The 15,917-nt window shown below is 46.3% G+C and overlaps 4 protein-coding genes across 4 annotated transcripts; 3 read left to right on the top strand and 1 right to left on the bottom strand.

Moving 5' to 3' along the window:
- Window positions 1-1,289: 1,289 nt before the first annotated feature.
- DFL_009033 (uncharacterized protein) lies at window positions 1,290-3,738 on the top strand (the record flags this gene model as incomplete). Its single annotated transcript, XM_067638856.1, has 2 exons — window positions 1,290-1,597; window positions 1,704-3,738. 2 exons carry the CDS (start codon window positions 1,290-1,292, stop codon window positions 3,736-3,738), a joined length of 2,343 nt encoding a protein of 780 aa, XP_067486702.1.
- Window positions 3,739-6,402: 2,664 nt separating this feature from the next.
- Window positions 6,403-10,686, top strand: DFL_009032 (uncharacterized protein; the record flags this gene model as incomplete). The annotated part of the gene is made up of 11 exons (XM_067638855.1): window positions 6,403-6,526; window positions 6,604-6,624; window positions 6,688-6,737; window positions 6,801-6,812; window positions 6,879-6,948; window positions 7,021-7,202; window positions 7,264-7,520; window positions 7,577-7,821; window positions 7,877-10,264; window positions 10,324-10,475; window positions 10,543-10,686. 11 exons carry the CDS (start codon window positions 6,403-6,405, stop codon window positions 10,684-10,686), a joined length of 3,645 nt encoding a protein of 1,214 aa, XP_067486701.1.
- Window positions 10,687-11,222: 536 nt separating this feature from the next.
- Window positions 11,223-13,339, bottom strand: DFL_009031 (uncharacterized protein; the record flags this gene model as incomplete). Its single annotated transcript, XM_067638854.1, has 10 exons — window positions 11,223-11,413; window positions 11,594-11,629; window positions 12,223-12,374; window positions 12,450-12,513; window positions 12,582-12,644; window positions 12,715-12,732; window positions 12,798-12,901; window positions 12,966-12,982; window positions 13,058-13,135; window positions 13,241-13,339. The coding sequence occupies 10 exons, from the start codon at window positions 13,337-13,339 to the stop codon at window positions 11,223-11,225; spliced, it is 822 nt and encodes a 273-aa protein (XP_067486700.1).
- Window positions 13,340-14,865: 1,526 nt separating this feature from the next.
- Window positions 14,866-15,190, top strand: DFL_009030 (uncharacterized protein; the record flags this gene model as incomplete). Its single annotated transcript, XM_067638853.1, has 2 exons — window positions 14,866-14,928; window positions 15,044-15,190. The coding sequence occupies 2 exons, from the start codon at window positions 14,866-14,868 to the stop codon at window positions 15,188-15,190; spliced, it is 210 nt and encodes a 69-aa protein (XP_067486699.1).
- Window positions 15,191-15,917: the final 727 nt, after the last annotated feature.

Raw genomic sequence — 15,917 nt, 5'->3', positions numbered from 1 at the left:
TTCAGTACACTATATACTTGTAGTTCCAGGCCTCAAAATAATAAAACTTTGTGTTTTAATGACGTCTGTGCGCAGGATTTAGGTGAAAAGGTCTTAAACGTTTTGTAGCACAAAGGTGTGTTCGTTCGTCGTACACGCAACACATAGCTGACATTTTGGTAGCTATACATGTAGACAGAAATAGGAACTAATCTATTCGGCTATTAGTATTGGTCAATGATGCCCTCTTGAGGCCGCGGCTTGGGTAATTTCCCTGATGGCCATGTATACGGTTGATCATAGCCATTGACGAACATCATGTTGAAGAATCGCGTGGGATGATCCTATATATATTACTGCTTCGCTGGTCTGATAACAAAATATCCATAAGATCGACATCGACACTAAAATAAACATGCCTGGCATGTTACTCATAGGATTTATATCTCTTCTTCCCTTCTCTTAAGATCTCAAGATCCAAAAACAAGGGAAACTACCACGCTTCATTCATCACCACAATATCCCTTCCAAAGGTTAACATACCTGTCCTCCTGTTCATCTCGTGTAGATGTAGATGAAATCACCCGACAGCCTGTTCGCCTAGCGTCTGATCTTATCTTAAATATTTGCATCTAGAAGTTTCCGCCGAGTATCAGAATACGAGAGTAGTGCCAACAGTTCTGGGGATATATTGATAGCGAATAGTTAGAAACTTCCGGAGATGGTTCTTCTCTCGTTTTTCGGACCACCGTCTTCAGCACTTCTCGGCAAAGTTATCTTTATAAAGTAGCCGACCTCTCTACTTTTTCTTCTCCTCTTAACCATCCCTCTTTTATCAATCTTTCCTTTTCTCTCAAACGCCCCGCCTCTACCAATCCTTCGGCTTCTCCTAATCACCCCTCTTCTACCAATCCTTCTTCTTCTCTCGGCCATCCCTCTTCTCTCGAGCACTTTCTCTTTGGTCTGGACTATCTTCTCTTTTCATCCTCCCCTCTTTCTCAATACTTCATCCCCTCTCAATCCTTCCTCCCTCGTAGTGTGAAAAGAAGACTGCCACCCCTCTTAATTTTCCTCTTCGTTCGATCTCCTCTCTTCTCTTAGTCTTCTTCCCTCCTCCCGCAATCCTTCTTCTTCTCATTCTTCCTCAGATACCTCTCAAATCCTTCCTGGAATATCAAACCAACCCTCTGAAGTCGGCAACAGGAAATCTAAAACCTCAACAACCATCACATGGAGCTATGGCGAACACGTTAGATGACTATGAAGCTGCCCGCCGTCGCTTCCTGACTGAATGCCAGATAATTGCGAGCATGCATTCCGAAAAATCCCACAACCTACGAAGGCGAAATCTCAAGACCCTCCGGGAAGGTTTACCAGTACAAAAGGGAGGATATAGCGGAAACCTGGAATTAAATAGACTTCTGGATAACTTGGCTTTCTTATTGGTCCAAAAGCGGGGAGGGGACTGCGTATCGCTGGCTTTGGTGGGCTTCACGCGAGATAAGATCGATCTTGTTGCCCAAACGTCTAGCAATCAAGATCAAGCTCCATCGGTCCCACTCTCACCACAGAAGCCCTTGAATCTAAAGGTCGCAGCAAATCACCGGTCTGAGGATAGGTAAGCTACTCCCCAAGCTTCTCTATCTCCCACCCAACAGTAGGAGACAGCGTCCGACGCGTTACCTGGTTCCTTCTTTCTGACCTACTTGCTTCGCAACTAACAGCCGAGCCAACCTTGAGTTGATTCGTCAACACGCTCTACGAATTTTCGAACTTGTTAGAGAGCACAGTACCATACACCCCGGTAACCCTAGGGGCCTTGAAATCTTCAGGGAGCTACTCACCCTTCAATTTGGTTACAGCTCTGACAAACTTTACAGCCGTGTTTCACAGTTGAAAAAGTTCACCGGCAAAGTAGAAGGGTTGCCATCATGGGCTTCCTTGAGTGTGGGGAAATGTGAGACCGAGGATAAGTTTTCTATACCTTCGGTGCTTGGGTCGCAGGGAGAAGACTTGGGGAGTGATGTCCTCACCCAGTTGTATACAGACTTTAGCCGTCAGGACGATTCGGTTTCTTTACCACCGATAGAGGAGATGTTGGTCTTGAACACCCAGAATTTTGATCTCTGGACAAGAATATTCCTTCGGTTCCTCACCGACATTCGGAAAGAGGTGAAAAAGTTAAATCTAAAGCGTTCTCAAGTCAACGAAGAGGGGCAGATTAGTCTTGCTATTGCCTACATGCAAGCAATGGAAGAGCTTGTTACCCAATCGCAATTATTTCGACGTTGGGTAGAAGTGACTACTAGAACATTGGACGAGAAAGAGAGACAACTGAAGGAAGAAGAGGAGGAGGCAAAGGAAAAACTAAGAGACCTAGCGCGGTTGAAGCAACCCGAAAATGTGGCGGCTGAGGATTTGGAAGTAAATCCCGAGGGTGCCATGCATGCGCCAACCCCGGAGCAAAACCAAACCATTCCGCAGCAGCCTCGAAATAAAACATCAGACGCGGCGAATATTCCTTCACAACCCCAAGGTGGTCATGATCCTAGGGCTCCCGTGAGCATAATGGAATCCGATTCTAGCGCCCTAAATCAAAAACCGCGAATGCGAGATCGGATTAAGATGACACTCAGGAAAGTTGTTCCAACGACTATCGTGAGTCGTTTTACATCAAAACCGAGGCGCTTGAAAGAGCCTCCAACCCACATCAAAGATATTTTTGGCGGCCCTTCTCAGCCTTTGCCTGGTGGCAACGAGGGAGATCCCGGTGCTTCTCGGGTTGGCGGGCAAGAGGGGACTGAGGAGCTTGGAGCCCAACCAGCTGCAGATGAGGGACAAGCTGATGCGGAGCACCAAAACGTCGTCGGTGTAAGCACACAGAGCGATAGTCGGGTCCCCAAAATTAAACCAAAGGTCTCTCACCAGAGTAGCATCGGCGATTCGTTCTTAGAGGAGGATGAAGGTCAGGAGGGTTACAGGGACGAGGCCGAAGCTGTAACAGCTGTGAACCAGTCAATAGATTTTAACATCTTGTGGCTGATCCCACAGCACATGATGGCTATCAGATCAATATTGGGGAGTGCGGTGGTCCAGAAACTAGCAAGTTCGAGAGAATTCAACTTAGAGGTCCTTCCCTATGACGACGAGGAGCCGACCACTCTGCCTTGTGAACCTCTTCGTGGGGCGCTTGCTCGTCTTTTAGCACCTGCTGATCCGCTGGATATCGACCAAGAGAAGAGAATCGATCGATTCTTGGCTCACGCTAAACCCTACAAAAACGAGATATCTGGAAGTAAATGGCTTCTAGCCTTGAACACAGAGACACCGACAGTCAAGGTATCTGGGCACGCTGAACTCCTCCTCCTCTCTCACCTACAACAATTAAAAAGAACTAGCCAGTACCCGTACCCATATATTGGGCTATCTAAACCACCTTGTCTGGTCTGTGAGGCCGTCATTCTAATGCAAGAGGAGTTCCCAATAATGACACAAAAAGGGCATACTCATGCGTACGTTTCGAATATTCCGAGGGGTATCTCCCAAGAACACCAGAGATACGTCTTTGGTTTCATCAGAAATCTCGCGAAAGAGGTCTGTCAGGATTTCTATATTCGAAAGCGAAGGGATTCCCGTGATTCTCACTACATAGTTCAAGATACTCCTCAACACACAGTTTCAGCAGCATATAAATTTCTAGGCTATTCTGGCCTCCGTGCGGCATTGAATGCGGCGGAGGCACAAAGGGAGGGTATCTAATGAGTCTAGGTGGGACTAGAACTAGACTAACAACCCAAAAAAGAAGGGCCATCTTTTTCGCTAGTGTGTACGCATTATGTATATTAGATATAGCGGCATCCATTTTTAGTACGCACCCAACATAACTACTTTCGAATCAATGCCTGCAGTCGTGTATTAGAATTTTTCCGTTTCTTCATCATATGCCTTTCATTGCTATTCTCTGTGGCTAGTGCGGCCGTATCTCTCTTAGTACTCTAGTGTACATCGCGGCATTTCCGAAGGCCTGGAGAAATTTATAGCGCAGCGTGTAACTTCTTACACCCCCCCTTTCCCGCTACAATGTCTTTAATAAAGAAATTCAGTTGATCTTCAATCACTTAAACTTGATATCAGTTCAGAAAGCGAAAGTACGTATACATGTCGGTAGTACAATATCTGTTGTTTCTTAAATTCTTCCCATTCGCGAGTTATAGAGTACACAATGAAATTTAGAGTTACACAGACTCGTATCAAACTCGACGTGAAATAGCCAAGCCTCACAACAGATCTGCGGAAGTTAAGAGCATGCATGTGTGTAACGGTAATTTCATGAATCTTGAGCGAGGTCAATGAGTATTGGCTGCTTTCAATCTTTAGTCTTCAGGCTTTAAGCGCTGGGCTTGCGTTCCCCTGATATCAAAGTTTCGTTAGATAAGGATCAACAACGGTGTTCCTTGAGCTTTTCTGGGCCGGAAGAATAGGTATCCCTGTTATAAACCCCCCCGCGGAAGAAGCTAGGAGCCATACGTAGCGAAGATATCATGAACATATCACAGAGTTCACCGCGACCGATACCCAAGGGCAAAGGATTTCCAATACTACTGCTACTGTACTGAAGGAGGGGTTGTAACTGCGTTGCTAATGTTGCAAAAGTTTTTCGGCCCGTATTCGGCGAGGAGCGGCAAAAACTGCAGAAAAAACAGGGCGGCATTCTTGCCGTTCGGAGCCATAAAGCTAAGCCCGAGACACCAATGCCGAAGGACGGCCTGTGGTTCCTGATGGGCTCCTCCGAACTTTTTTTTTTTTTTTAAATTAACCTGCGGCGTGATAAACTTGAGCCAGGTTTGCGAGGCGGGTGGCCCAAGAGCTCTCAAATTTTTATTTTTTTTTGGCATTTTGATACGTAACGGTTGGGGGGGTAAATGCATATGGCTAGATGTGCAATTTTGGGTCTAAAATTTCCATGGTATCTGGGAGCTTCTCCAGTCATTTGCTCGGAATATCGGCTTACTAGTACTTTTGGGCAATACCTTGAGTCTCCTTCAGTGGAGCAGGGGTGCATAGCTTTTGGTAGATAAGAAAGAAACAAAAAATCCAGGCACGCACTGGCTGGAAAGGATCTCATGTCTCGAATCAAGATACAGATACATATAAGATACTGGAGAACGGACGTGAATAGCCGAGCGCGCACGCAGTTAAGGTTAATTGGGATGTTATACATGCATATGAGGTTGGGGAGGGGTATCAAGCTAAGGGTCAGATAGTTTAGATTGATGTCACTGGCGGACATGGGGTGCAAAAAGCCAAGTTTTCTGTCGGCAATGGGACGAAAAAGGTCGAATTCCTTCCGTCGGTTTTTTGATAGCCAGAATCTCGGGATCCCGTTGTCATATGAAAGACGACAGGTTTCCGACGGCAATAAGCCCGCCTTTTGCGGGATATCTTTTTTTTTTCGTAGCCGAAGGTTGAAGTGTATATAAGTCGGCATTCATATAAAGAGTCTGGAAGCAAGCCGTTTAAGTAAGAAAGAAGGTCATGGTCTGGTGATATCTCTTTCCCCCCGCATTGCATTTGCATCTCATCCCCCCGATTCGCTGTTTCAACCAATCGAAGCTGCCCCCACCATCGTTGAGGTCGAGCGGAGCGCACCGCGAAAAGGAGGAAAACAGGAGGGCTAGAGCTGCCGCGAATAGCAAGGACCAGAAAAATCCTAAGCTGGCGCAATTAATTGCCTGGAGAAATAGAAATTGATAAAACACCATAAGCCAAGTCACCGGCAAGGCTTACGTACCGAGGTGGGAGATCCAGAGCGCTCGATCGACGAAGTACCGGTATACCGCGTACATACATCCTTCGATTCGGTAGAAGCTAGTGCAAGTGAATTAACTGTTGACCGCAGTGCGGGGGAAAAGGGGACTCCGATAACAGCCATATAAGTCAGTGTGGCCGCCCCATCTGTTCCAATTGCCCTTTTTCTCTTTGTTCTTCATCCCTTCTCCTCCTGCTCCTCACTGCCCTGCTGCAAAAACTGCAACTGTGTAGTACATTGTCGCGAGAATATATATCATAGTCCGCATTCAATAGAGGGGTAGCGAGCGAGTGCAGTGACAAGCTTTGAGTGTTATCTGGTGCATCTGACAAACCTAAAAAGGCCCCGCAGCAAACCGCAGGCCCAACGCAACTCCGCCCGAACGGAACAACCTCATTTCCAGTATCAAGCGAGCAGAAAGGCCCCCTTCCTCCGTATATATTCTCTTCTACAGTATCTACCTCCTCCTGCGGTGTCTGGAATCTTCGGGGGAACAGGTCCTGGGTAGTTTCTCTCTCTTTTAATCTACTTTTCAATCTCTCTTTCAAACTTACACCTCCATCCTTAAGCACCATCGTCATTGCATCCCGCATCCACAAAATACAGTAGCGGCAATGTCGAACCAACAATACGCCAATGTCTTCGACGAAGAGGAGATGGATGGCGCTTCTAGCACTGCTAGAAGCGTGCATCGCATCCGTAGCAATAGCACTATCATGCAATTGAAGAAGATTATGGGTATGTCCGGCATTCTGAGTGGTGTAAAAGTGGGGGTTGCGGGGTAGTGATATTTACTGACACTTGTATGTGGACAGTTGCCAATCGTGGTGAAATTCGTAAGTAGTACCGTCAAGGACATGCCTCAATGTCAATTGGGCCCTTTAGAAGCTGTTACGTAGCTAATTGTGCAACCACCCGTCGGTATTTGTATGGAAATACAGCAATTCGTGTACGTCGTTACAACATACCCTCGAATTTTGGACTCAATTGGCTGACATGATTTGTTCTATAGATCTTTAGAACGGTATATACACTCTCGGTATACTCTAATAGAGTTATATCGGTCTTACTGACTCTGTTTGACTCCTAGGCACACGAGTTGTCGCTTCAGACGGTTGCCATATACAGTTATGAGGACCGAATGGGCATGCACAGACAGAGTACGTTCGTCAGTCTAATGCGTGATGGTAATATAATATGTAGAACTTGAGCTGATCAGCCCACTCGAATAGAGGCCGACGAAGCCTACATGATTGGCCACCGGGGCCAGTACACACCCGTCGGAGCTTACCTTGCCATCGACGAGATCATCAAGATCGCACTAGAACACAATGTCAACATGATCCACCCTGGTTATGGTTTCTTGTCTGAGAACGCCGAGTTTGCTAGGAAGGTTGAGGAGTCTGGAATCATTGTATGCCTACCCCTCAAGATGGTATCCTAGGCTGTATGGGGTGTATGTTAACAAGTTTTAGTTCATCGGACCAACCTACAAAGTTATCGAAGCCCTTGGTGACAAGGTTTCCGCCAGAACGATCGCTCAGGCATGCAAGGTCCCTTGCGTACCGGGAACCCCAGGACCAGTCGAGAAGTTCTCCGACTGCGACTACTTCGTCAAGGAGTACGGATACCCAGTTATCATCAAGGCTGCTTTCGGCGGTGGTGGTAGAGGTATGCGTGTCGTCAGAGAGGGTGACAACTTGGAAGATGCCTTTGAAAGAGCTGTCAGCGAGTAAGTCACCCGCTATTCCATCGATGCCACAAGAGTAATCGTTGACAGGTATGCAGGGCCAAATCTTCTTTCGGAAACGGCACCGTCTTTATTGAGCGGTTCTTGGACAAGCCAAAGCACATTGAGGTCCAGCTTCTCGGTGATAACCACGGAAATGTTGTTCATCTGTACGAGCGTGACTGCTCCGTCCAGCGAAGACATCAAAAGGTCGTCGAAATTGCCCCAGCCAAGGATCTCCCACAAGAGACAAGACAAGCTATCTTGGATGATGCTGTGAAGATAGCCAAGCATGTCAACTACAGTAAGCCGGACCCGATCTGTTTAAGATATGTGAGCGCATCTAACGATTGTCAAAGGGAACGCTGGTACCGCTGAGTTCTTGGTCGATAACCAGAACCGACACTACTTCATTGAAATCAACCCACGTATCCAAGTCGAGCACACGATCACTGAAGAGATCACTGGTATCGATATCGTTGCCGCCCAAATCCAGATTGCCGCTGGCGCTTCACTAGCTCAGCTCGGCCTCACCCAAGATAGGATCTCGACAAGAGGCTTTGCTATCCAGTGCAGAGTCACAACTGAAGACCCATCTGAAAACTTCAGACCTGATACGGGTAAGATTGAAGTCTACCGATCCGCTGGTGGTAACGGTGTCCGTCTCGATGGTGGTAATGGATTTGCTGGTTCTATCATTACCCCTCACTACGACTCCATGTTGGTCAAGTGTACTTGCCACGGTTCCACATACGAAATTGCCCGACGAAAAGTCATCCGTGCGTTGGTTGAGTTCCGTATTCGCGGTGTCAAGACCAACATTCCATTCTTGCTATCGCTTCTTACTCATGAGGTCTTCATCAATGGAACTTGCTGGACGACCTTCATCGATGACACTCCGGAGCTCTTCTCTCTCATGAAGTCTCAGAACCGTGCCCAGAAGTTGTTGGCCTACCTTGGAGACTTGTCCGTCAACGGAAGCAGCATCAAGGGACAAGTCGGAGAACCCAAGTTCAAGGGACAAATCATCATGCCAGTTCTTGTTGACAGGGCCGGCAAGGTCATCGACACCACTCAGCCATGCCAGAAGGGATGGAGAAACATTCTTCTCGAACAAGGACCCGAGGCATTTGCAAAGGCTGTCCGTGCTAACAAGGGTTGCTTGATCATGGATACCACATGGCGTGATGCCCATCAATCTTTACTCGCTACCAGAGTCCGAACCATCGATATCTGCGAGATCGCTAAGCAAACCAGCTATGCCTATGCCAATGCCTATTCGATCGAGTGCTGGGGCGGTGCCACATTTGATGTCGCCATGAGATTCTTGTATGAAGATCCATGGGATAGACTTAGGAAGATGAGAAGATTAGTTCCAAATGTTCCATTCCAGATGTTGCTCCGAGGAGCCAACGGTGTGGCCTACTCCTCGCTCCCAGACAATGCCATCGAGCATTTCTGTGACCAGGCACGAAAGAACGGTGTCGATATATTCCGTGTCTTTGATGCTCTCAATGACGTTGCCCAGCTCGAAGTTGGTATCAAGGCTGTCAAGAAGGCTGGTGGTGTTGTCGAAGCTGCTATTTGCTACAGCGGTGACATGTTGAACCCCAAGAAGAAGTACAACCTTGATTACTACTTGGATTTGGCCGAAAAGGTCGTCAAACTTGGAACCCATATCTTGGGTATCAAGGATATGGCTGGCTGCTTGAGACCGAGAGCCGCAACCATCCTCATTGGAGCCCTCCGTGAGAAATACCCAGACCTTCCAATCCACGTCCACACCCACGACTCCGCCGGTACCGGTGTCGCTTCCATGGCCGCTTGCGCCGCCGCCGGAGCTGATGCTGTCGATACTGCTACCGATAGCATGTCTGGTATGACGTCGCAGCCAAGCGTTGGTGCCGTCCTCGCTGCTCTTGAGGGTACTGATATGGATCCTGGTCTGGACATTGAGTTGATCCGTGAAATCGACAGCTACTGGGCACAGTTGAGATTGATGTACTCGTGCTTCGAAGCCGGCCTCACCGGTCCAGACCCAGAAGTCTACGTCCACGAAATCCCTGGAGGTCAGCTCACCAACCTTATCTTCCAGGCCTCCCAGCTTGGTCTCGGTGCGCAATGGAAGGAGACTAAGAAGGCCTACACACAAGCCAACTACCTTCTCGGCGACATCGTCAAGGTCACTCCAACCTCTAAGGTCGTTGGTGATCTTGCCCAATTCATGGTCTCTAACAAGCTTTCGCCTGAAGACGTTGTTGAGCGTGCTGAGACTCTCGATTTCCCTGGTTCAGTCCTCGACTTCTTGGAGGGATTGATGGGCCAGCCCTATGGTGGTTTCCCAGAGCCACTTCGCACCCGCGCTCTCCGCGGCCGACGAGCTCTCAGCGAACGTCCTGGCCTCTCCCTTCACCCAACCGACCTCTCAGGCATCAAACAAGAAATCCTCGAGAAGTTTGGCCAAGTTACCGAATGCGATGTCGCCAGCTACGTCATGTACCCTAAGGTCTTCCTCGACTACAAGGAGTTCCTTGCCAAGTACGGTGACTTGAGCGTCCTGCCGACCAAGTACTTCCTTTCTACTCCTGAGATTGGCGAGGAATTCCACGTCCAGATCGAGAAGGGCAAGACATTGATTATTAAGTTGTTGGCTGTCGGTCCTTTGAGCGAGCAGACTGGACAGAGGGAGGTGTTCTTCGAGTTGAACGGCGAAGTCAGACAGGTGACTGTTGATGATAAGAAGGCTGGTATGTATACTTTGAAATCTTCAAAGGCCGGTGGGATGATAGCTAACAGATATGAATAGCCGTTGAGAACACTAGCAGGCTAAAGGCCAACCAGGCCGATAGCAGCCAAGTCGGCGCTCCAATGTCTGGTGTCGTCGTCGAGGTTCGTGTTAAGGATGGTTCTGAAGTGAAGAAGGGTGATCCAATTGCTGTGCTCAGCGCCATGAAGATGGTAAGTCTTTTTGAAACGTCGTTGTTTTTGTGGTGGGTTCTTTTCTAACATGCGGTCCACCCCTTAGGAAATGGTAATCTCCGCCCCACATTCCGGAGTTATCGCAGAACTACAAATCAAGGCCAACGACAGCGTCGACGGTCAAGACTTGATTTGCAAGATTGTAAAGGCCGCCGCTCAAGGTGGAGCTGAAGAAAAGTCTTCTGAGTAGAAAACCAAACTCGATAATTAAATGAAGATTTCGAAGGACTAGACTTCTCGACATATTGAAAAGAGAGAATCAGTCATCTGTTCTGATATGATCAGATCAGAGGGAAAGAATGAGAACGGGAATCCAAGAACGGTACGATACGATAATAAAACAGAAGGGAATATTCAAGCCTGTGGTTGATTAACAAAACTTTGTACTTTTGTTGTATCCTTCCTCTTCTCATCTCTTAAGTTTATTACTAGTAGAGAATGAATATATCATTCTCTTTTTTTCAATGATTCGTTTTGTCTCCTTCGCAACTTACCTTGATTCGTTATACATATGGTTTATGTGAATGTAAAACTAAGTGAACGTGTATGTTAAAGTGGAAGACCTAATATATATAATGCCATTGCGACTAAGCAGGTACTAGACTACGACTAAGCTATGAATAAACACCAAACAAAAACCAGCATAGTTGTTGCCATGAATGTTTATATAACTAAAATCCAATCTGAATATAACCCTCACCACCCTTCTACATCACATAACCCCCCCTAATAATCCTTCATCAAACTCTCCTGAGCTTCCTTATCCGTAGCCCTCCTTTTCTTAATATACCAAACAGCGGCACCAACGAAGATAACACCGGCAACAAAGATCTGGTAAGGAGCCCAACTGCCGCCAGTGGTGAAGTGTTTGAAGTCGTCGGATTCGTCGGTGTCGGTTTCTGAGGCTGGGTGGGAGGCTATGGTGGTAGAAGATGAGGATGGGTCAATTTCTGGAATCTTGGAGGGAGAGGTGGAGGAAGAGGTTGGGGGGGAAGAATATAAAGGAGCAGAGGTAGAGGAAGATAGAGGAGTGGAAGAAGGAGCAGGGGTAGACGTAGTTTGGAGATTTAGGGTGGAAGGAGTAGGGGTGGGTGTACCGCTGGCGGGTTTTTCTGTGGATCCGGAGTCGGCGCCTGAATTGGATACGGTGTTAGAAATGGATTTTGTTTTAAGTTAAGTATTACGTATTGAAAACTGCATGAAGATTGAATGGAGTGGGTCTACGGGATATGCAAGAGAAGAATATGAAGATACGAAGATACGAAGATACGGAAAATACGCAGTTTCTCGTAACCTGTTACAGTATACGAAAGGGGAGTGGAGGTACGAGAATAAGAGTTACAGTTTATATCGTTAAAAAGAAGCATTTGACTTTTTTCTTTTCTTTTTTCTTTCGTTCCACTCTTATGGTTACACATATAGTCCCTCGTTCCCAGGCTAAAACGTATCATCAAAAAAATCATGTGTCTTCTTTTTACACGTTATATACTGTAAACCCATCTCCCCGTATCCCACACATCGTCCGTTCTTCTCTTTTTCATTGGAGGTGTAAAAAGGCAAAAAAAAAAAAAAAGGAAGAATTCGGTGTAGGGCTTTGGGGCCATGATGAGTACCAAAGGAGTATGTTGCAAAAGCCATATAGGTGTTTACAATTCCTCCTTGGGGGCATCGGCAGCTGGAGCTGGGGTATCCTTGGGGGCATCGGATTTGATTTCTTCTTGGATACCTTCTTCTGGAACTGGGAGGGAACCACTCTTAGCGATCTTGACGGTGACGAGTGGCTTGTCTCCGTAGTTCTTTGGGACGTTTTGGATCTTGTCGACGATTTCGTAGCCCTCGAGAACTTCACCGAAGACGACGTGACGGCCATCGAGCCAGCTGGGAGTCGAGCGAATTAGTTATGTTTTAAAAAAAGAAAGTAAAGAAAAAAGGAGGTAAAAAGGAGTAACATACCTGGTGACGACGGTGGTGATGAAGAACTGGGATCCGTTGGTGTCTGGTCCGGCGTTGGCCATGCCTGTGTATCATTTTGTTAGTTTAATGGTCCGTATCACGCCTATTTTGAGGGTGGAGTAGTATTCGTACTCAAAAGACCCTTGCGGGTGTGCTTCAGCTTGAAGTTCTCATCCGCAAACTTCTCACCGTAGACTATCAGTTCTTCGAGTTAGTAACGCTATTCCCACGGAATTGATCCTTTCTGACGAAGCCCTCTACGTACTCGACTTGCCACCAGTGCCTATAGACTGTATTAGTATGTGTTGTTGTCAGGTTGTATACGCGCAGACGTAAACATGAACATACCGTCACCCTTGGTGAAGTCACCGCCCTGAATCATGAAGTCCTTGATAACACGGTGGAAGGTGGATCCCTCATAACCGAAACCCTTTTCGCCGGTAGCGAGAGCACTATATTCCTTAATGTATTAGACAGTGCTATCTCCGAAACGAGGGGTCGGAACATCCGGCGTACTGGAAGTTTTCAACAGTCTAATGGATGAATTCGACGTTAGTTTCATGCTTATTAGATAATAAGTATAAGTATGTGATAGTGATTAGAATTACCTTTGGAACAGTCTTTCCGTACAATCCGATGACGATTCTTCCGAGTTTCTCTTCACCATGTTCGATATCAAAGAAGACCTAGTTAAAAATCGTTTACGTTAGCATTCTGGAAACGTAACTGCTTTAGACTGTTGAATGCATGCATGCACGTCAATTGCAATTGGAATGGGCATTAGGACACACCTTGTGGGTAATTCTAGGGCCCTTAGGACCTTCGGCAAGGGCGATACCGAAGGTCATCGCCACCATGAGAAAGGTGACGATACGATTGAACGACAACATCGTGAAAGGGGGGCGGGGTTGTATTCGAATTGGATTTAATCAACTAATGCCACCGTCTTCTATAGATCAACTAGAGACAGATGGTTATGAAATGTTGGAAGAATATACAGGTCCTGGCTGTTTGAGAGAGAAGAAGAAGCTGTCGAAGGGGAGAGCTCGAATACTTAAGAGGTCGAGGACTGGGAAAAGTTGCATAGGTGGTCGATTAATTACATGCTGGCTAAATAGGTGTGGAGGCTCGGCATGACGAACGTGTTGTTGCTGCATTACATAAGCCTCGTGGTGTTTCGATGGCACAATTCCCAACCGCAATTAACTACAGCCACGCCGTCCAACGACTATAGCTTCAGCTTCATGAATTCATACTGCGCAAGGCTGTGAAGGTTTCATGGTGTTAATTAGGCTAACATCAATGGGCAAAAATGGCACGGATTCGTCTGAGTTGGCAGTCATTCCGAAGTGGAACATATGTATGGCCGTCATATGGCTGCATCGGGCGATATATCTCATATCTTCGGGCGAGAGACGGAATAACATTGAATCCCCGTGATTTCGTTCTCCGAGATCAATACTTACTAAGATAGCACTTACCCAAGTACCTTTGAATACTGAAGTACTGACTACGAGACCAGCACTGGCTGCATTTTAGTCATTGATTGTTAACGAATTGTTACATGTCCATGCGCATATGCAGGACTGAAAACTAGTGGTATCAATGGTATCAAATACTGGGAAACTCCGACTCGAATATACTGATTAATACCTGTGTAGCATACGTAAGGATGGCGTGACTTGTTCTCCTCGATTCTCAATCCTTCTTTCATATCTAACAAACTGATGATCCCGCTCAAGGATCGAGACAGTTCCCTTCCCTTCTAATCCAATGGGAGGATAGCGGGTGGACATTATCGATGCAGGGAGTCGGATGTCTAGACTATACCTAACACAACCTGGGGTAAAAGTATCAATACCGGCACGAGATATCATGGCTTTGCCTGTGCATGAGCTGGTAATCGATTCGGTTAATGAGGCTGGATTTCTAATAAATTACTTACTCAAGTAGTCTAGCCTTTCTTCAAGCCCGCCCCAGAAGCTCTAGATTTACTAATTGGAACATGAATATCTGGGTTTCAATTGGACGGTGTTTATGACGGTACTTTGTTAGCTTGTACCATGACGTTCCCATAACCGTTCTACTGCAGCACACCTTCAGCTTTCTTTCTTTTTTTCCCTTTTGAATTGCCCCCAAACTTTCGATACTTAAAGAATGTTAAGTGTTGCTTGGCTTCGATTCCCCCGCCCTTTCTTTCGCGAATCGAACCCGTAGAAATCAGGAATTGCCTGTAGATCGATCATATGAAAAGTAAAAGTGAATTAAAATTTTCTATAAAAGCCGTCGTCGCCCGCGTATTTTATTTTTAATTCTTTCTTTCTTCACTCACCATTGCATTAAGTCATACTACAAAAAAACACAGTCTACAACGCAAATTAAATATAATCTATACTTCAAGAACTAAACCCCCATAATGGATCCCCAAAAGAACCAGCAGCCCACTCAGACGACGGCTGCTCCCCGGCCACGACGCTCGGTAAGCTAGCGAGTTTCCTTTCCCTTGCGAATTTCCCGCATTTTGGGTTCTTTCTAGGTTCTTTCTATAATATTACTTAAACGAATTCTAACATGACAATTGCATTTCTTTCCAGTCCTTTGGTCCTACTTTCGATGGCCTCCAGAAGCAACGATCAAATAGTATGAGCCATGCCGCTAAATTCGATGACCAACGTGCCGCTTCGGGATGGCTAGGTAATGCTTGGAAGAAGTTTACAACTGGCAGAGATCAATCTGCTTAACTGAATATTTGCCATGGCTTGGGAATGAAGGTTGGCCGAAAGATAAGATATCCGGAGAAGCTTGGGGTTTCGAAGAGGCTTGTGCTACGTCATTACTGGAAACATAAATGGGAAGCTTTTGAGATTTTTTATTTTTTTTTCGCACGGTTCGCTTTTTTGTCAGTGGCGCTCTTTTATGGCTGAGTGTTAAATTATAACGGTTGCTTAACTGATGCTTTACAGATTTTTTTTTTGTTTATTGGAAATTCTAAACACCAATCAATCGTTGAGATTCTACAGATCCTAAACTTCTACATGGTAATCTAGGGGGAATCCTTTCCATGCATGATTACCGGCTCCGTTGTGGCACGGGGTCTTAAATTAAGACATTGCAATTCAACTTCTAAATACATCTTACTCAACCTCACTCCAACTCCTCATACTCATCTTCTTCTCCCTCTTCTTCAGCTTCAGCCGCGAGGAAAAATCAGGAAAGAATTCCAGTACATGTTCAATCTCATATCCAGGTCCAAACAATATTTCCCCGTCCGCAGCATTGAAAGGGTTGTAATATATAGGAAAATCAATCTGATGAGATTCACAAGATATCCTAAGGTACTGAAGTCTGGGGAAGTACTTCGAATAATCCGGATTGTCAATCCAAAGGTTCAAATCGTCGCTCGTTTCGTGACTTGTGGGGCATTTCGATCATTCTGTGTCTTGGGAAGGCATCAAGCTGGGTGGGTTT

The sequence above is a fragment of the Arthrobotrys flagrans genome, assembly GCF_004000055.1.
Source record: "Arthrobotrys flagrans strain CBS H-5679 chromosome Unknown unitig_1, whole genome shotgun sequence".
Taxonomy (NCBI): domain Eukaryota; kingdom Fungi; phylum Ascomycota; class Orbiliomycetes; order Orbiliales; family Orbiliaceae; genus Arthrobotrys; species Arthrobotrys flagrans.
The sequence above is the reverse complement of the archived record's forward strand: the minus strand, read 5'-3'. Positions and strand labels throughout refer to the sequence as shown.